General features: G+C 37.0%; 1 protein-coding gene across 3 annotated transcripts in view; it reads right to left on the bottom strand.

The window, feature by feature from the left end:
- Positions 1 to 21,676, bottom strand: part of LOC107703065 (polyhomeotic-like protein 2) — a 38,620-nt gene that overhangs the window by 12,629 nt on the left and 4,315 nt on the right. For 2 of the 3 annotated variants that reach the window (XM_016505565.1, XM_016505566.1), the window contains exons 2-7: positions 7,362 to 7,590; positions 5,547 to 5,690; positions 3,589 to 3,666; positions 3,190 to 3,351; positions 1,460 to 1,612; positions 1,051 to 1,363 (exon numbers count right to left, since the gene is read on the bottom strand). In XM_016505565.1, the coding sequence (XP_016361051.1) occupies positions 1,051 to 1,363; positions 1,460 to 1,612; positions 3,190 to 3,351; positions 3,589 to 3,666; positions 5,547 to 5,690; positions 7,362 to 7,526 (1,015 nt within the window). In that variant the 5' untranslated portion in view covers positions 7,527 to 7,590. Of the gene's footprint in view, positions 1 to 1,050; positions 1,364 to 1,459; positions 1,613 to 3,189; positions 3,352 to 3,588; positions 3,667 to 4,234; positions 4,242 to 5,546; positions 5,691 to 7,361; positions 7,591 to 21,676 lie in introns of those variants that run through there. The other variant, XM_016505568.1, reaches the window with a different exon arrangement.

Genomic DNA, 21,676 nt, shown 5'->3' with positions numbered 1-21,676 from the left:
TATGGAAAAAAAAAATCAGAAAAACCTATAATGTCCTGGCAGAAATTTCAAGTTTCCATGTTTTCCGTTAAGTTTATGGATAACGCTGTCGCTGAAACACGACGCAATGCAATGCATGATTCAAATACAGGTAAAAAACACACTGAAAAATCCATAAGAAAAATCCCTTCATATTAACACAGTACATTGGGCTGTATTCTTATGGACATTTCTTAGAATGTACAAAGACCTTCATATTCCTATTTCTCTATGTGTTTCATACATGCAGACCAGTAGAAAGAGTTGGTCGTTTTTATGCAATGAAAATCAGGATGAGCTTTGGTCAGCCTCTAAAAGTCTATGGTTAAAACATTATAATAAAATGACATTAATAAAATAATATACTATTTAATCTAAATAAATTATAATCAAAACATAAACTAAAATCAGTCATTTCAAAGACTAAAAAAATTAATTTAGACATCTAATACATGATATAAACTGATATAGATTATTTTGTTTTAAAAGATTAAATTTAAGGAAGTTAGATGACAGCAAACAATTGTCATTTAAATGTAAAATAAAATAAAAAAATCTCTAATATCAGACAGTAACTGATATGACACCAATATGTTGTGCATCCATGGGTATAATGACTCACTAATTGCTTATATTAAATACTGTTAATGTATATCACTAATTGAATGTCAGTAATTTAGGGGTCAGTTTATGAGCATCTCACTTTATGTGGGGGAAATTGTGTTGTTGTACCAAAAAGGTTGTGCATCTGTCTCAGTGATAAAGGATATCCTTTCAGCGCAAACAAATAGAGAATCCCACCAGCCACAAATACACACATAGCAGGTGTGTTATCGTGAAACACTGCCGCCCAGTGTGCTCCTCAAGTCCTCTGCCACAGCAACCCGACACCCTGTTTAATGCTCAAGGCCAGATGGCCCTCGCACTTGAGCTTTTCTTTTTGCTTTCACTCCTCCATTAGTAAGACAATTGAGACGCTACACTTTCACTGGATCTGCATGTGAAGACAGCATCCGGACTGTGATGGCTTACCTGTGCTGATGAGAGGATGGCCCGCCACTGAGGTCACATTGGGACACACGTTAAGCTCCCTTGTTGTGAGGTCACTGGTTTTGTTGTTTTTTCCCACAGTCTCTGAGGACGTTTCTGCAGGACTGCTCTTTGCAGCAGCTCCCTGAGAGTTCAGCTCCGCTCCAGGACTCTTGAGTCGGGCCACTGGTTGGCTAGTCACAGAGAGCTGCGCTGATGTCCCGGGACACTGTTTCACACTCAGGCTCTGTAATTGAGACTGAGAGAGGGAGGAAGTCAGCGCCCCCTGCTGGCCACGAATAGCCAAGTTCTGCACCTGAGTGGAGAAAGACAGAAGTGACTTGGGTGTGGCATTCAAAAAACAGCACATATTGGTATAGATGTAAGTCAGGCTGGTGTATGTTAGGGTTACCTGTCTGCTGGTGGGTGGCGTGTTGATTGACAGAGCAGAGGTCTCCGGCTGAAGTGCGGTGACTGAGGCAGTTGGGGTGAAGATAAGCTGAGGAGACAAAGGAACAGCTCGTCCTAGGCTCCTTGCTACTTGCACAAGATTGGTTTGCTGTGCCTGGAAATCACACGAAAAATGGCTGCTTCATCCGAATGTATGAGTCACATTTATATAACAAACCCAGGCTATCAGATTTGACATCAGAGAGAGCACTTGAGCCATTTCAGCTGTTACAGTGCTGAAAGGACTGCATTTCAAATTCTGGCAGATCTCAAACAGCTCATTTAATCAGTTCCTAGCCAAAAAACGTATTTGAAAAAATAGAGTTGATGTGCCAGTGAAAACACTTTTGTCAGCATCCTTATTGAAGAGCTGCAGCTGTGCCACGTTTACTATCCAAGGCCAAATGAAAAAGATGTTGTAAGATGGCAAGTATGAATACTACAAACACACACACACACACACACACACACAGACAATCCAGGAAAAGAAGTATAAGCAGGCCACTGTAAAATGAAGTCAGATGCCAATTATTTTTTCCATTTGCAAGAAAATTACTATTTATTCATGAGGATAAATCTTGGAGAAGACTGTCTAGTAGCATTGCGTTTGACTTGGCATAACCCACGCTACAGTGAGCGCAGCCATTAGGGGGGACCAAAATGATCCATTTATATATAGGATTTGAAATACGACCACTCCACAATTACACATGGGGTGTATGGATTTACTTGCTATACTTTAATGCCAAATTTGCAACCAGAAGTTAGCTAAACATGACAAAACCTCCTTTTAGGCACATTTAGGGACATTCTTATTTAATAAATTGAGTAAAATATAAACTTTTTAAAGAGGGAAACTGTATGAAATGTCACAATATCATGATTAAATGAATGTACAGGTGAATTTTAAATAATTTCAGCAATTTTGGTTTGTGATTGAATTGAAATTCTGGCAATTTGTTAATATATTACCAGTGTCTCTTCCTCTTCGTCTTGTTTTTTTTTTTTTTTTTACCATTTCTCTAATCAAAATATTTTAAACAAAACAAGTTTTAAGTCTTTTTGAAATATTGTTAATAGTAATTTGTAGCAACAATAATTTATATTATTAACAGTAGAAATAATTAGTAATTTTATAGTTTTATAGATATTCACAATGTTCTCTATATAATTTAACATCCTTTTACAATATTCCTGTCACTAGTTTCTTAATGATATCATCGTCCAGGAAATGGCATCGTATTGGTGGGAAAAAAATAAAATAAAATGGTTAATCTCTGGTCATTATAATAAGAATGTCTCTTCTTTTTTCCATTTTTTTAATCAAAATATTTTCAACAAAACCAGTTTTAATTCATTTGGAAATACTGTCAATAATAATATGTAGTAGTAGTAGTAGTAGTAGTAGTAGTAATAATAATTAACATTATTAATAGTAGTAATAGTTTCAAATGTTTTATTGTTTTATAGATATTAACATCCTTTTTCAATATTCCTATCACTAGTTTCTTAATGACACCATCCTCCAGGAAATTGCATCATACTGGTGCAAAAATAATAAATTAAAATGAAATAAAATGGGTTTTGCTTTACCTGTGGTCATTTTAATAAGAATTATGTAAAAAACAGTGGTATGTCTTTATTTAGACTGCACATTTGTACATGTGGTTGGGTGTGTGTAAGAGGATTTACCATCTGAGCTCGTAAATACATCTGTGCCTGGCTGGCGGTGAGTGTGGGTGTGGAGGAGTTTCCCAGCAGCACAGCCTGTTGGGCGATGCAGACTGGAACAGAGCTCCCGCTCTGGGCTCGACTGATCAAATGAGCTGCCGCTGGGGATGTGGCGAGGTTTATCTGTTTCAACAAGGAAAAATCTTAACAACATATACTTTTATCTTCTGAAAGCTGTGTAGTCAAAATAATTAATCACAATCTCAACCAAAACATTACAAATAATCACAATCTGCCAAACATTAAGGAACCTGCCAGGTAAAAAAGCGGTTGACTGTAAGTAATATCCACTACCATTTTTTTCTGTAGCACTGGAGACTTGTTGAGAGAGATATCAATGTCAGGTTTAATAATACTTACAGTGGTTTGGGAGGCCACAGTCTGCTGGGATGTAGTGCCATTCTGACTACAGCTTTGCCTTCCTGCCATTAGACTAGCCTATGGGGAATGAATGAATGCCAGAGAAAAAGAGAAAGACAGTAAAAGAAGGAAAGACACAGAGACAGGTCACAAGTCAAACCCAGCACTCATTAATCAATAACAACAGCACAGAGCATAGAGAAGGAAGGAGAGAGAGAGGGGCAGGAAACAGATCCCTCATTCCCACAGAACAGTGTGAACAGCCTGCCACTCAACACTACAACCACACAGTACATTCAACTCTGCTTTACTTGCTTTAAGTAAAAAATAACTTTCTGCTTTAAGTTATTTCCATTTTGTGAACCAAAATATTTTTAATCTCTATAAATATAAAAAGGGTCATTATTAGTTAATTGCTTTCAAACAAATTATGTTTTACCAGAAAATACTATTTACGTTTTTCCACTTCAACATTTTTATGTTTAATTTAATGTTTTACTTGCCATTTCTTTGTTATTATTTGTGAAATTTACTAGCAATTTCTGAATCAAAATTGTCTCACCACCAAATTTTTTAGTGTAGGTATTAAGCCATTTTTAATATTCAGCAGTACATTTTCACGTGTCCATTAAATATTGAATCAAACACAAACTTTTTTTTACATATAAAATGAATTGAATATATGATTTTTAAATAATTTCACTAGTTTTGATTTGATTGAATATTGCCATTTTAACCATATGCATTTCTAAATAACTAACAAGAATAACTGGCAATTTATTGGGAAATATAAAAGATGTTTCTTCTTTTTTTCATTTCGCTAATCAAAATGTTTTAACCAAAACATGCTTTATTTGAAATATTGTTCAGATTGGTAATAATTTTTGCTCCCAATCTCACTTTCCATCCTTATGCAATATTCCTTTAACTAGTTTCTTAATGACATTATCATCATCCAAGAACTCACATGATTTTGGTGTGAAAATAACAGCACAATCCTCAATACTGACATTGGATTTGATGAATTCTGTGATGTTTTGTTGTAATAATTGGTTTGTGTCTTCTTAAACATTTAATGAAATGTGTATGATATTATCAAAATTTCAAAAGCTGGTTAAAAATATAAAAATGATTAAATGACTCAATCACATGCTTAGCTATGGCTTAGCTGACTTTAGCACTTTATTTCTACCTATTATTGACCCTGTACATGAGTTACTGACTGCACAATTCATAAAGAGCCCTGAGTGATTTTCATTAGACCTTATGTGACCTTATGCTTTTATCATCACACAGTATTGTATTTTAATCACTACCTCACTATCTTCACATACAGTAAAGCACTACCTGAATAAGAGCATGATTGTGCATGTTGAGTAATCACTGAACAAACTATTTCTTTCATCTTAACGAATGAAACACCTTAAGGAGAGACAAACAAGAAAAATCTTGTCTGAGCTGATCAAATATTAGAACAAGAATTAGTTTGTTAGATCAGAGAATAATTTTGAGTAAAAGAAATACCAGCATGTGTTACACATCGCCAATAAACTTTAGCAAGCATTTAATGGATGCTTATGTTGCTGTACAGTGGAGTCCAAAAGTCTGATTCAAAATCTAATTTAAATCTGAAAATATGAAGATTTAGGAGTTTGAAAAATATATGAAAAAGAAATGTTATGGCATAAATTTATTAAGTAACATTTAAGATACAGGCCTATTTCTAAATCATTAATCAAATTTGTGACATGAATTTATTGTGCAGATGGTCAGATGTTCTTCTACTGAAGCTCAAGATCAAAGAGCATCATTCTCAAATCATGCTGGAGAACATGATGATCAGGTTTTACACAAACGTGTGGAGTTCATGCAGCTCAAGTAGACTAGGCAAACTAAAAGCAAACTATTTTCAATGGCTTCCGGATCCCACGGTATATGTCTATGAGGTGTGTGCCCACCTGCTGCACTGCAGCCAGGCTCAGGTGCTGTTGCTGTAGTGCTGCGGTCTGTAGCATGAGGTGTTGTTGTTGAGCTGCATACATCTGCTGTAGATAGTGAACTGCCGCTGTGCTGGGCTGCCTGTTCAAGGCCTGCTGGATGACCTGAGTAAGATGAGATGGGATGGGATTATTAAATGAACATGTGAATATTGTTCTGCCCCTAGGCTACTAAGTCCTTTAGGGGATATGTTATTCATGGTGTGTTTCATACCACAGAAGCGTAAAGAAAAACATTTTGTGTTGTATAATGTGTATCCAGCACATAATGTTCTATGCAGAAAGAAGACCAGAGTGATTTCTTTGTAAACACAGAGGGTCGCTGGGTGCACTGATATGGCATGACTACATTCCCTTCACAGCTAAAGTATCCCACCTAACATGATCTGTACATACTGTCCTCAGGGCAATCACTGGACTGTCAACCACTGGATATCTTTTTGTGTGTGTGTGAGCGTGTGTTATGAAAATGAAAACCACTGCTTTTATTTTTTTCTCTCTCTCTGTTTGAGCTATCACTTAAATTAGTTAGTCATTTGGATAAAAGTGTTTAATAAACAAATAATCGAAACTTGGTAACAGGTAATTGTTTTTGCGTGGCGACAAATCATTTTCTAAATCAGTATTTTGTCTTGTTTTCCACTTGTATATGTGTTCATATCTCATCCTTAATTAATATTATTTTAATATATTTATTATTTTAATAATTATGCTAACATTTTACAATAAGACCTCATTTGTTAACATTAGTTAACTGCATTGTTTAACATCAACTAACAATGAACTATACTTCTACAGCGTTTATTAATCTTAGTTCATCTTAATTTCAGCTTTTACTAAAACATATCTATAATCAAAAGTTGTATATGTTACCATTAGTTAATGCACTGTGAACCAACATGAACTATTTTTGCATTAACTAACATTAATAAAGATTAAGAAATACTGTAAAAATGTATTGCTCATTGTTAGTTCATGTTAGCAAATGCATTTACTAATGTTAAAAAGGGGAAATTTATTGCTACCAAACGTGTTACCATAATAATTTTATAATAGTAATATTTTAAACAATTTGTATAAAATAAAAATATTAATATTACATAATATATAACAATTTTAATTTCTGCAATGTATTTAAAGGGATGAGCTTAATTTGACTGAGGAAATAAGGAAATAAACACTAAAATACATAATAAAAATGATTGTTCCTTAAGTCAGATAAGGATAGATATCCTTAAAGCAAATCTACAAAAGAAAATGGTCAACTCAAAACATTCACATTCTTATTAAGAAGCAAGATTATGTGTCTCACAGTTTCTTATATAATATCAACATGTTTAACAATGTACATATACTGCCAAAAGAAAACCGATTTTACCCTGTGAACTGCCAAATGTTGAGCTCTCTTGAATAAATCCAGCTGGATCCTTACTGACCATGTGCTCAGTGTTACCGCATACTACCATTCATTTCAGAGATCCTGTTCTGTGCAGCTAATCACTGCTGGTCAGCTGTCGACTCACTCTGAATCATAGAGGAGTTCTGGACTATCATTCAGGATAGTTAAGGATCTATTTTATGGCAATAAACTAATAAATAAAACAACAAACCTAATTACACATGACTAAAAAAGAACACCACATTAATGATGAATGAGACCCTCACGCTGATGAATTTTAGAAGTACTTGCTGCACATGGCCTGTAGATGGAGCCAGAGGATAATGCAATTTTAGGGGCACAACGAAGGACTGACTGTGACTGAGGTTTATTTCTACCTGAACAGTCTGTCTGTCTGTGATTCCTCCATATACTGATATCTGAGGCACAGCCTGCTGTCTGCTGGAGGAGTTTGTTGTAGTGTTGCTGCCGGTGGAGGCTGAGGTGGTGCTGGGGATGTTGACATTGGCACTAGAGGCCACGCTTCCCTGCTCCTTCTCCATGGGGGGCCTCCGCCTGCCTGTGCCGGATCCACGTTTACTGTCAATCCTTCACACTCCCCTCCAGCTGAGAAAGACAGAACAGCAACATGTCCATCATTGGAAGCCTTTTTTTACACTGCTGACAGTGAGTAGCAGTAGTAGAGGACATGTCATTGTGAAAAGGTTCGGAACTTGACAGCATCTTATATTTTAGGGTTGTAAAACTTACACATAGGCCTACTGTACACAGATCACTCTTTTGCTGGACGTAGTTTCACTGTGGTCTCTGTTCAGTGAATGTTTGGGATTGACAACCGTATTCAATAGCCGGTGTGATCATAATTTGCGGGTAGGACGGGTGGGACACGTCCCCACCAAGTCAATTTTGTTGCTGCTGCTCATAAAAGCACTTGAATATTATATATGGAGTTACAATAATTTATAATTTTAGGTTTTATCATGAATATTTAAAGCAGATGTTCTAATAAGAAGTACCCCATAATGTCACCACCATTTTTAAGACAAAATTACGCCAATGGGTGTGACTCTCAAACTGTCCTGTTCATACAACTTATATTCCAGCCACTACTGTATGAACGAACTGGTGTGACTCCTATTTTCGATTCTCACGAAAGCTGCAAATAAAACATGTAACCATGACAACGTGCTTAAAGTAAATATGATGCCGCCGCCGTGATTTCATTTGTCAAATCTGAATTAACTGCTTTCAGTGCATTTTATTGAATTATAAGTGCAGCATTTGGACGACAACACTGCTGGGAGCAGCCAAGGACAGTGACTTGATCTAAAACCTACGGATGATACAGTTTATATTTCCGACTGTGTGAGTTACTGTAACCACGAAACACAACACAACACTCAACACAAAATGCGCGTGCAGCGGAGATGCGTCGCATTTTATGACATGACAGGTAAGTTGTTCGGTGCCGTTGTGTTTACAGCACAGGTTTACCGAAACTGTAGTTGTGAGTCAATTCGGTTATATATGCGGTTGTCACGTTTGTAGACACTAACCGAGTGTGTGGAGGTAGCAGTGGCCTGTAGCATGAAGCCGGTTTCAGTTTTTACCTTTTTTATACAGTCTATAGCTTTTACCCAGGTAAGTTTGAGTTTAGTTTGAGCAAACTCTGAGTTTTCGGGCTCAAGAAGATGGGTTGGTTTTTTGAGCGGGTTTCATCACCATGGTAACTTACCCTGCTGTGGAGCAGGTTTTATTCTGGGTTAGAGATTGCAAACCCAAACTGGACCAATCAGCTGTGAGCAAAGTGACATATATCTGATGCAGTGAAGCCACTCCCCTGTATCTCTAGCTCCAAATTAAAGCAGTTAGAATTTTAGAGACAAAATTGCCTGACTTTTGTGGCTACATATTTATTATATTATTATATTAATTATAATTGTTTATAATTCATATAATATATTCAAATAATTATTATATGACGCGGCAATTAATTTTAAGCTTTGCATTTAAATTAAATAAAAAAAATATAGATACATATAGATAAGCTTTAATATATCCAACTTTTAAAATGACTAAACTTTTTTCTTGTTTTCCTCTTGAGCTCTGTGTGAAACTATAAATAATTATATTCAGTTGATTCCTTTGCAGTCATATATTTTCTTTCTGCTGCCTTCTCAAACTTTTGCTGCAGTAGAAATGTTTATTCCTGCCTTGTAAATGCATTTAAATGTATTTTTAATAACGACATCTCTTAATCTTCAGCAGAAAAGTGAATTGCGCTGACTCTCGCGAGAAGTGAATCCAACTGACACTTTTCTGATGCTCTCCAAATTCCGTGTGTTCGGCTGCTTGCTGCACACATCACACGTCACACGTCACACTTTCAGGTGCAAGTGCTCCAGAGTTAATCACAAACTCTGGTTCAAACAGTTGACAGAGAATGTTTATATCGAGCTTTGTGAGCCCGTTGATCCTGATCTAACTCAGGTTGGATTTGTTTGGTTTTTTCAACTCTAAACCTACTTTGAAACTCTGAGTTTGTTCATCTCGCTTCGTGCAAAAGGCCACAGTTCTCATCAAGAACGATAAAGCTCCGGTTACTCACATAACCTCGGTTCCCTGAGATAAGGGAATGAGCGTTGCGTCATCATTGACGACTGTATGGGGAAACTCCTGTTTACTCTGTTACTGAAGCCTGATTTGTTAACATTTGTGTAGATGCACAAACCAATGGCGCTCGAGCCCACCAGAGGAGGCAGAGCCGACTGCTATAAGTTGGCCCGGTGCACCATTTCATCAGAATCAACGACTGAAGCGATAGCCATCGATTCGCGTGCAGCTATAGCACGGCCAGTTACGCAACGCTCGTTGCCTTATCTCAGGGAACCAAGGTTACGTGAGTAACCAGAGCGTTCCCTATTGAAAGGTAACTCCCGTTGCGTTGTCATTGACGACTGTATGGGGAACGCATCCAGTAGCGCCGTGCTATAAGCAGATGCAGAACTAAGCCTGCTCCGCGAGCCCAGCCCAGGAACACTCAGTGAGGGCTCCATAAGCCTGAGCCACAAAGAGACCCGAGAACATTCTGAGGTCTGCTTGACATAAGTAAATATTAAGCAGATAAGAAGCCTGCAGGGCAGGGACGTCCAAATTGTAGAATCTAATAAAAGTAGACGGCGACGACCAGCCGTCGGGCCAGCCACCCACCGAGGGCTATCCAGCGAAAGAGTTTACCCAGCTGGTGGAGGGCTGAGCAACAGTGTGTCTGGGAACCGGAACAGGAATTTTTTTTTCTCCTCTCTTCCCTCTCTCGTCTCTGTCTCTCCTCATCCTTCCATCTCCTTTTCTCTCGCCTCGTCTGTCCATACCCCCAGGTGCTGTGGCCGCCGTTACGGGGCTCCCGGCGGGGGGAGTAGAGCGCAGTCTCGTGGGTACCCCCCAGCCTGCGAGGGGCAATGGGGGTATGTAACGAGTGGGGCGGGGCCGAGAGCCGTGGGAATGGACCGAGGCCGGGGGAGGGAATGGTAATGAGCGACACCTGCGCCACTCACCGGTCTCGAGTCCCACGGAGGAGCTCCGGAATAAATCAGGTAAACTGAGGCATGTTGTAATGTACAGTATGGAAGCTGGATATTCAGTATTATTCAATTAGTGGTTTTACAGATATCTTTAAGTGAGCGGATGGCAAAGGTCATTTAAATTTAAACATAGGGAAAATGAGCATGATAATTAAACCGACAAGCAATTTCACAAGCTACTTCCAAAGCTGCAAACAGATTCATTCAGGTTACCTGCAAATAACCAAGCTCTCTGCTACCCTGAGGGGAGATCAGCATTGAACCAATCACAGACTTTTCACCTGTTTCCAATGTACTTTAGTGGTTTGCTGTGCATTAAAATCCATGTCACTCTCACACTGAGTCCCATCTGACAGGATCATAATTTAATCCATGCAGACAGGTGCTTTTCACCACTAAATCCTCTTATTTGTAATTCTCATTGAAAGTGACAGCTACACCGTTTGTTGGACGTTTTGTGGTTCTTGACTGCCTAACTGTAACACTTCTCACAATTGCAGGCCTCATTTATGATCCACATGCCCACGCCAGCTCCAGTAGCTCTGAACAAATGTGAAGACTGATCGGCTGGAACAGCATAACGCAGTCATGACAACAGCACCAGAGGCAGCCCAAGGCTTTGATCCATCTGTGGATCTCATAGACCATAAGAGATGTATCAACAGGCTCTATAACGTGCCGAAAGCGTGATTAATGCTTTGATTTCAACTCAGGTAAAACTGCCTTTGTGTCTTTGGAATGCATTAGATAACGTCACACTTGAAATGGTGATTTTTGTTATTTAGAGGCAGTCAAACACATAGTATGCCAAAAAATGTGCACTTGGAATGACAGAAAGATTGTTCTAAGGTTCTCTCAAAGTTACAAACAAAACAAGCTTGCAGTACACTTTTAGAAAAAAATTGTACAAAAGCTGTCACTGGGGTAGTACGCTTTCAAAAGATACTAATATGTTCCATTTAGGTACTAATATTTAAACTTTTGGTACTAATATAAACCCTTTAGGGGTAAATAAGGTACAAAAGTGTAGCTTTAAAAAAAAAAAGTACCACCCCATTGACAGCTTTTGGACCTTTTTTCTGAGAGTGTACATTCTTTCAGTGCTAACTGGTTTTAAAATTATTGTTATTTTTTAGTTTGTTCTAAAAATAACCACATTTATGAATTAATGAACCACCTGCAGTTAAAACTTTTCAAGGACATAAATGTCTTTACAATGTCCCTACTATATATATATATATATATATATATATACACACACACACACACACACACACACACACACAGTGGTGGCAAAAATGATTAGAACACTAGTATTTTCACCAGCTAAAAAAATGGTTTTGAGTCAGTTATTTCTATCTTTTGCTATAGTGTGTCAGAAGGAAATATCAGTTTACATTTTCAAACATTCATTTTGCCATTAATTGTAATAATCCAGTGAGATTTTTGTTCGCACAAGAAGTCTGACAATGTTCCACACAGAGATCTGACCTCTTCATCATCCAGTCTGTCTGGAATGACATCTCTGTGTGGAGCACTGGCTGTTGTCAGACTCCTTGTGCAAACAGAAATCTCACTGGATTATTACAGTTAATGGCAAAATGAATGTTTGGAAATGTAAACTGATATTTCCTACTGACATACTACAGCAATAAAAATAACTGACCTAAAACCATTTTTTAGCTGGTGAAAATACTAGTTCTAATAATTTTGGCCACCACTGTATATACACGTTTATGCTCACATTTCCAATAAGTTTTGAAATATTATTTCTGAAATTTCTGTGGACATTAAACATTCAGTTTTGAAAAGCATGTTTAAACCGATCTTAAACTCATGAAAGCCTCAAATTTACTGCTACTAGCATCTAAAGTCAAACTTTTAGACACTAAAAGACAAAATTTTGTAAAAACAGTTCACAAGCCAAAACCAAATGAGTTGCACTGTACTCACTCAGATAGTCTGACAGCTTCCACCACAACTTGTGACAGGATACAACTGGCAGCTAGGAGAATCCAAACTCCGACTGTTCTCTGGACCAGAACTCCTCCCATCACAGATGACTGGGACCCAATAATGTCATTAAACAAACACACATCAAAGGCTGCTGCCGGGGGAAATGACCTGGGGTTTTCTTCTTGGGGGCTGGGAGGACAATTGTTGATCAAAATAGACCCGGCCCCACTTCCTTTACTCAGCCGAGGAACAGCTAGACCAACAGACAGGCCACTGAACCAAATGGGAGAGATCTTCTTCTATAGTGCAGTACACCTGCTGAAATGTGTCTAACACGTTCAAACGGGCCTAAAATTGTGAGTTATTTGTGTTTGTTTGGGTGTACATTAAAAGAAAAAAGAGAAAGAGACTTCATACAGTGAGATTTTCTATTATAGTTCTAGATATTGAAGTTATCAGAATACATTTGTGGAATTTGTTTGATCCCACTTAACCTTCCATTAGACGTTGAATCTTTCAAGGACATATAAAAGCTTAATAGACTCCATTCTCCATTACCTGGAAAGGGAGACTCGTCCTCTCTTTGTCGTTCTCCCTCTCTCTCTCTCCTCTCCTCTCATTATTTCACCGGCTAACACAACACACTACACATTATTCCACTCGATTTGCTCTCTAGTCTGCATTAGAGACCTCCTCACCACACAGCTCTGTAGCTAACTGAACATCCAGTGCCATCATCATCTGAGTATCCTGCCCACAAAACCCTCTCAAAATCAGACACCAAATTGAGTTACACTCTTCGAAGTAGGGCTGCACGATTATGACAAATATCATAATTGTCGATTATTCCCTTGAAATTGTAATTGCGATTATTAATTACGATTATCACAATTTACATTGAATGATGTTTATACCATTGTTTGATGTAACTGCATGCCGTATTTTTATATGAAAATAAACAAGCTGAAAACACTCTAACTGAAAAACTTTTAGTGCTTTTCTATAGTATAAAGCCTCAAATGTCAACTATACATCGGATTGATTTCTTCTTTAAATTATAAAAAAAGTAAAAAATATGCATGGTATTATAATGTTATACTAAAACTAAAATTAAAATAATGGGAAAAACCCTCAAGATAACATGTAGAAAGAAAAAAACACATCTTAAGCATGCAGAATAACATAAGTGCACTTTGAACGATGAACTGCCGCTTTGAACGATTACGTAATTGTGGCATACATAATTGTAATCGCGATTAGAAATTTGATTAATTGTGCAGCCCTACTTTGAAGGCAAACGTGCTTTTGGTGTAGCAACCAGGATGCAAAGTCTGCACTGAGCAATACAAAGACGAGGTTAGGTCGAGGCGTTCAGGTAGAGATGGGTTATCAGCACAATGCAGAGACCACATCAAACAATCAGGGCTAAACCCTCAGGGTGAATGACTACAGATGGATGAGACACCCAATCTGTGCCTGTCTGGACATGCCACAGCCAGGTTAAACCAGTCCGCTAGGATCACAGCAACGTGGCCATCAAAAGATGTTGAGTAATTGCTAAAAACCAGTTGTGTCTTGTCTTGCATTTGTCATGTCATAAACTGACAGCTTGACTGAAGAGAACTGATTAATGGTCAGTCACTGTTCTGAGTACTGCACATGTGTATTCACATGTCATGCAGTGTTCCATACTAAACTTGTATTTTGCTGTATATTGTATTATGCATGCAGCTTTTATGAGCTCTTATTAACTGAGAGACTATGACTGTGTGTGTGTGTATAGATAGATAGATAGATAGATTAACATTTATTAATATGTTCAATAAACGAACATTTATAATAAGTTGAATAAATAATAATTAAATAACAAACATTTTTAAAATTGCTTATTAATAAATTTTCATCTTATTATTGCTGATGCCTCTAGTAATTATGTGTCTGATTTTTAACTTACAACCTATTTTCGGTTCATTTTAATCCAGTCATATAGCAATTTTTAAACAATAGTTGAGTTGAATAAAACTACCCAGAAGGTTGGGTTAAACAGTTATTTAACCCAGTGCTGGGTTGTATTTAACCCTTCTAATATATTTTCATATTAGTTAATATAAATTAACCATTAGTTAATGTAAAATTAAAAATTATTATAAAATGTAATATCTCTTTTTAATATAAGTTCATACAAAAAGAACTTCATAAAATGTTACATATATTGTACATATATTATCATTTATATAATATTAGACATATATTGTAACATTTTAATATTATTATAAAATAACTATTAGTTCATATAAATTAAAAATTATTATAAAAATATAAAATCCAACATTTGTTCATGTATTATCAATGCACATGAATCAACAATGAACAAAAGTATATTTATAAATAAACATTACCTATATTAATAAATACTGTAAAAGTTACTAACTGTTAGTTCACGATAATCACGCGTTAATGTTATTAATGTATAATGTATTTTTATTGTGTGTAATATTGTTTTGTTAGATTGTTTATAACGTTATGAATTGATAAACCACAGTGGTAAGATTTATTATTATAATGGTCCATTAAACTGACTCACATGTATTGTAATCATGTGACATTTAAGACCTGAAATTAGCATGTCATGCTCACCACTCTCTGGATATTAGCTTCATCACAGGATGCTTGCTGTCAGCTTTGACACCTTTGGCCAAGTGTGAGTAAACGGTAAAGCAATTAGAAGCTTCTAGAGTTAATGGATACGTCAGACCTGTCACTCTGGAAATTAATTCTGTCAGATTCAGTGGTGCTCTGTAGCACAAGAGCGTTTATCACTCAGAAAGATTTCACTGCAGCGAAGGACCTTGACAAAACATGCTGCTTAACAACGTGCCTGTTGAGCATACATCAATGCTTGTCATAAATCAGAGGCGTGGAGAGCACACATATAGAAGGAACCTCATGCATGAGTTAGTACCATTCTCTTCTTTAATCATCTCAAACACATGCAATGACTCAACAGAGCAATTCTTCAGTACTTCAGATGAAGTTCTCCTCCTTGAGTTGCTCTCCAAACTAGTCACCACAAAATAGTTCAAAGTGAGAAATTTATCTTAAACTTGACAAGCCATTGTTCTGTCCTGCCAGAACTCTCTCTTCTCTGGTATCCATCATTTTCCATGTTAGCACATTCCTTCTGTGGCAACCAGGCAGAGGAGATTTGTGGCCCTCATTTCCTCAAGATCCACCATAAAACTGCCGGCTTTGTCTGCAAGGGCCACATCGTTGTTGAACTGAGAAAGCATGAAATATAACCCCAGTCGCCTTGGTATCAGTGTGAAGAGCCTGACAGAGGGGGGTTTCTCTGTCTGGCAGCTATCAAGTGTTTTTAGAGGCACTGTTTGCATGACCTACCTTTAAAAAATAAAGGTTCTTTATTGGCATTGATGGTTCCATGAAGAACCTTTAACATCTACAGAACCTTTCCATTGCACTAAAGGTTATATATAGTGGAAAAGGGTTCTTTAGATTGGTCAAATGTTCTTTACACTAAGAAAAATGGTTCATCACTTCAGAAAAACACTGAGTGTATATGACAGAGGGGATTTGAATATAGAAGCCAAAACAGAGTTTGTCACATGCAAATATCCAGACAGCTGAAAAAATCTGGGTGCCCACACTGCATGTAAATGGAAAGGGAAATGAATATACAGACCATGTGTTTGCATATTTAATTAGTCCAGTTTAAATATAGAGCTACCTTATCATCAGCAACTGAACGGGAATGCCAAGTATGTGGTGCAATTTCAAAATGATTTGGGATTCTGTGCATTCAAAGCTATCATTTAAGATGGAGCCATTAACATATAAATAAGGTGCTCACAGAGCCAGACAAATTGGAACAGTATAGCATGGTTTTGGCTATTTTGCTGCTGTTGTTTTATTCAGCCGAGTGCTCACAAACTGGATGTGTATCATTTCTGATTATCGTGTGGAGTCCAAGCGTGAAATAACCTGAATTTGAACATCAGTAACACATTTCCTCTCTATAACAACGCAGGCCTCAGATCGCAAACGTTACACAATGGTTAGCACCATCTCATTATTATGTCTCAATCAAAAAATAATGTCTTTAGTTGCACAAAACCAGTCAAACGGCACTCTTGGGAGGCCTGAGCTGTTCCTAAGGCATGCCTAAATCTGATAGCTGACTGTAGCTCATTAAATTCCTGCCTTTCAGGATTATGAGGTGACATAGTTTTGTCAGAGTAAAAATATAAAAATATTCATGCTTCTGATACGGACATAATCAAATGTTTTGTCTTTGAAAGGGATAGTTCACTCAGAAATGAAAATTCTGTCATTATTTGGTCTGAATGTTTTTTTTTAAACCTGTATGATTTACACAAAAGGAGATGAAAATGGATAGGGAGATTTGTCAATCTTCAAAAAGTAGCACTGTTCACTTTCACTGTATGGAAAAAAGTGACAATTTTGCTATTAATATCTATGTTTGTATTCCACAGAAAAAAGAAAATCATATGGGATCCAAAAGACATGAGGGTGAGTAAACTGAGAGAACTGAGCTGAACTATTCTTTTAATTGAAACATGAAATGATTGGTCTGTTTTAAACAAGTCATTAGTCTAGCTCAAAGATGCTCTCACACTGGGACTATAAATTACCGTCTTACTGCCAAAAGAGTGAGAGCTTTTCAGGCTGTATTCTTCCCCTTTGTCTGAGCGTAAAAAGACTGCAGCCAGCAGCACACGTGGCCCTCTCTGTGCAAACTCCCAGAGCCGTAAAACTACATTACCACAGGGAAGGAATCAGCTACACAGATGCCCCAGAGACCACTCAGTTTACAAAGCACCTCAAAGCCGTCCAGCCTATTAGTTATTACTGACAGAACCTGAAGAACACAGGTGAAAATCAGTTTGCACTTTCTTCACAAAATTTAAAGCTGAATTGTGTAATTTTTAGGTTACAGGTTTCTCAAACACTACCCCCTTCTGCTATAAAATTCAGAAATTAGGTTATTTTAACAATAAACCATTGAAGACAGACCTACTGTGAGATATGAGATTTTTAATCAATGGTATATGCTTTTGTTGAAGCCATCAGTCCGCTTATTTTTTTTTTAATAATCATGTTTAACAGTGAAATAACTGGTGAAAAACTACAATACCCATTCTGCAAAAAACTCCACCAATCAGAGGTGCCAAAAAACTTCTTTAGCACCTGCCAACTGTTGCGTTATTTTTTTAAATTTTATTTTATATTATTTTATTTTATTTTGTATTATTTTTTTTTAGCTAACACATTATTTTTTAGATCACCAAATCTTGGATTTAATCTATTAGTCAACTTGTTTTCTTTCAATTAGCACAGGTATTTCTTTTTGGAACTGATTGGTCACAGGACTAAATGATCTGAGCTTATGCACCTACGTTTTTTAAAATGACTGGAATACAATGTGGGGGTTATAATATATATTATAACCCATTTAATCTATTAGTCAACTTGTTTTCTTTCAATTAGCACAGGTATTTCTTTTTGGAACTGATTGGTCACAGGACTAAATGATCTGAGCTTATGCACCTACGTTTTTTAAAATGACTGGAATACAATGTGGGGGTTATAATATATATTTTGAAAAAAAAAAAAGTCTTTATATATGTAATCAACATCTTTCAATCGATAGTTTTAAATTTGGCATTTTTGATTATATCATGCTCAATGCTTCATGGGAATGAAGGTCTTTCCCTTAATAAAGCCATTAAGCTGCTGTACGATTTTCAGTTACTTTTTTGCTTCAAATCAAAGTTTGTAATATTGTGATTTACCTCATAGCTGGCTGGTTTGGTTCATTGGATCTCTTCCAGATCAAAAAATTACAAAACTTCAAGAAGCAAGGCCACTAAAAGAGTGAATGGGCACTGTTGTACTCTATTGGCTGGTCACTGATTGAAATGTTGTTTTTCAGCTCTAAATTTGCAACTTTGTAACTTTTTTCCCATTTTGAAGCAGTACATAAAATACTTTTAGTGGATGTTATGTTTCATAGCAAATGGTGACTGGTAGTTTTCCAGTTGCACACATAGTTAAAACACCTGAGCAAACCTTGTTCTTGTGAAACACAACCACCTGTCATAGCCACATTCTCTGAGCGTGAAGCTGTCAGACAGTACTTAGCAAACGGGGAGGAAGAGATGACAGATCCTGTATGTAATTTAAGCCCTCAGAGTTAAACTGCCTCTCTGATCTTTGATTTACTTCAGTCCTAAGGTGGAAAGCCTAGAGAACACAAGAAATGAAAAGTGACTGTAAATATTGAAAACCTCAGAACTATGAGGCTTTCATGTGTCTTAAGAAGCTATGTCACTCTAATTTGTCTAGCAATGTCTAGAGATGTAACACTCAAAAAATCCATTAGCCCGCATGGTAAAACCTTAAAATCTGATAAGCATGTCAATTTTAATTAAAAGACTCTTGATTGACAAATTCCTCCTTTGTGTGAGATTTATCAATCAAAGTAAAATTAATATTATGGTATTATGTATCGAACGTGCCTTTAAACATTCCTCTGACTTTCTGTACTTGACCAGCAAATGTTAGTCTTGCAAATTATTTTATGTGTTATAGTGTACATCTTTATATTATTATATTACACTGCGATTTTTAGTATATTGTATGCCTTTTTTGTATATCTTTTTTTTCTCGTTTCTTTCTGGAATGCTTGATTCTGACTTGTCCGTCACAGCATTCATCTGTAATTACTTGATATAAAGACCACTAAACTGTATATTTGATTGTTGTCCCAAAAATAGTTTTCAAGTTCATGTATTTATTTACTAGCTTTCTAATAGGTGGGGTATTTTGCAACACTGACCTACTGACTGTACATTATATCTTATTTTAGATATGCAGAGGAGGAAATGTGACTGAATTTCAGCATTTTGGGGAAATCACAAAGTCATGACATCCACTGAAGCTGAGTATTTAAATGTGGATGTTTTTACATATATAACCCTAATAATATGAGCTAGTTGAGTTAAAGATAAATTGGATGGAATATGGGCCAAATATCAGTGGTTGCTGCCCTTGCTGGTGAGGAACCAAATCATTAATGCCTTAAGCTTTGCTTCTCCAAAAAAAAGGAAAGAAAAAGGAGATTTATGTCAAGCAGCTGTGTAGCTGTCGGCTGCTGAGCCGGAGAGCTGAGTGAGAGGGAGAGGAGGACAGAGAACACCTGGGTATGGAGCTCAGAGGCAGGCAAGAATCACTTTCATCTGCCTAGGCAGCAGTGGAGGGAGAGAGAGTTGTCTGCACTCACTTCAAACACTTTCAAACAGTTACTACAGGCTGTCAGCAGCTCTCACACATTCTCATTCAGATCACGTTCAGCTTTACTCTGAAAAAAAAAAAAAAGCCCGCTCTGCCAGGAAAGTGTGACCTGTGCATATCGAGAAAACTGTTTTATTGATTATACATTAGTTAGTTCCAGTTCTCAAATTTAATTGGTCAAGAGGTGATACAAGAGTGCTGGTCACTGTGACTTTTTGCTGTTTGTATCACTCCGGTTGTCTTTTAGTGCATTCCGGACAGATGAACAGTCTGTGTATTAGTGCTGGGGATTTTTGGTGACTCTTTTTGCATTTTTATGAGCAAGTCACTGAATCATTCATTCCGTCAATTTGTTCAAACACATAGATTCATTCAGGAACTTAAAGTCAGGAACTGATTGTTGTTCTGAGCAAGTCACTGAATCATTCACTCAACTGATTCTTTAAAACACACTGATTTATTCAGAATCGAAACAACACTGTGTTTGTTCAAACACACAGATTCATTCTGGATCTAAACAACTGACTGCTGTTGTGAGTCATTGAATAATTCTCTCAACCAATTCGTTCAAACACACTGATGTGTTCAAAACCCGAATATGTAAAAAGAATCCACGCCATGTAATGCTTAAAATTTAAGTTACTCAATATTGATTTCTTGTTTAATGAACTGTTTGAAATTAATATCACACTCATAAATATGCTGTTGCTGTACAGCACTTTTTATGGTATTATGTTTCTTATTCAATATGAAATAGCAAGTGTTTTAAAACAAAATGTATTCAGTTGAAAATAACTGAAAATATTACCTCTCCAAGATAACAAGGCATGATCAAAAGCTTGTTGTTGCAAATATTGCCAGATTTTGTAGTACTGACCTACTGAACTCGGTGACTGAGAATTATCGGTGAGTTATGCTGATGCAGCACTCAATTTGATTAATCACTTTTGGTGGTTTTTGACTCTTGAAGCAGGGCAGGAAAGACAGAAGAGAAGAGCTGTGTACATATCTAAAAGTCAGATAAGTATCAGAAACTGTCAGAAAAGAAAGAGAGAGCCCTGACAAACGGTCTGTTTTGAGTTTGTGTTAATGGTTGAGTCACACACGGGAGAGTCATCAGGCATGACAGAAGAATGTCATGGTGAGCGCTGAGGTGAACGCGTTTAATCGCTGGGTCTGCATCTCATCTTCATGAGGGCTTGGACAGCACTGTATGAAAACATCTCGGCTCATCTGTTACTGTTTCTCACCGCTTTCATCGCTGGAGATGGATCTCACCATTCGATGCCACATAACGCATATTGCTGAGTCCTGTATAGTTCATTAAAGATCAAGGGGCCGTTGCATGTGCTCAAACACAGACCTCTTCCCTCAAAATAACTATCATCAGCATTTAGGCAAACTCTCAATACATTTGAGTGTTTCCAGATCAAAAAACAAGCCTACAAGTTGCAATGAAATGGAAGTATCGACAGATCTTTTCTTCTGTATTGTGAGATACCTCTGCGTATGTAGCGGATTATCAAAAATGTAAAACATGGCCGGGAACTTGGTTCAATGCATCAGTTGTTGATTGTATTTTAGCATGTGGGCACTGCATGAATGTGAAAATGAATGAGATCTTGCAGTTGATTGTAAGGGGCAGAGTTTAAGTGAAACTGAATAATTTGAGAAATCTGTAATTTTCACTGGAAGATTGAGTTATGACAGTTTGATTAAAGGGGTCATATGATGCGATTTCAATTTTTCCTTTCTCTTTGGAGTGTTACAAGCTCTTGGTGCATAAAGAAGCTCTGTAAAGTTGCAAAGACTAAAGTCTCAAA

This window comes from Sinocyclocheilus anshuiensis, unplaced genomic scaffold (assembly GCF_001515605.1).
Source record: "Sinocyclocheilus anshuiensis isolate Anshui unplaced genomic scaffold, SAMN03320099.WGS_v1.1 scaffold883, whole genome shotgun sequence".
In the NCBI taxonomy this organism is placed as follows: Eukaryota; Metazoa; Chordata; class Actinopteri; order Cypriniformes; family Cyprinidae; genus Sinocyclocheilus; species Sinocyclocheilus anshuiensis.
This window is presented reverse-complemented; position numbering and strand designations above follow the sequence as displayed.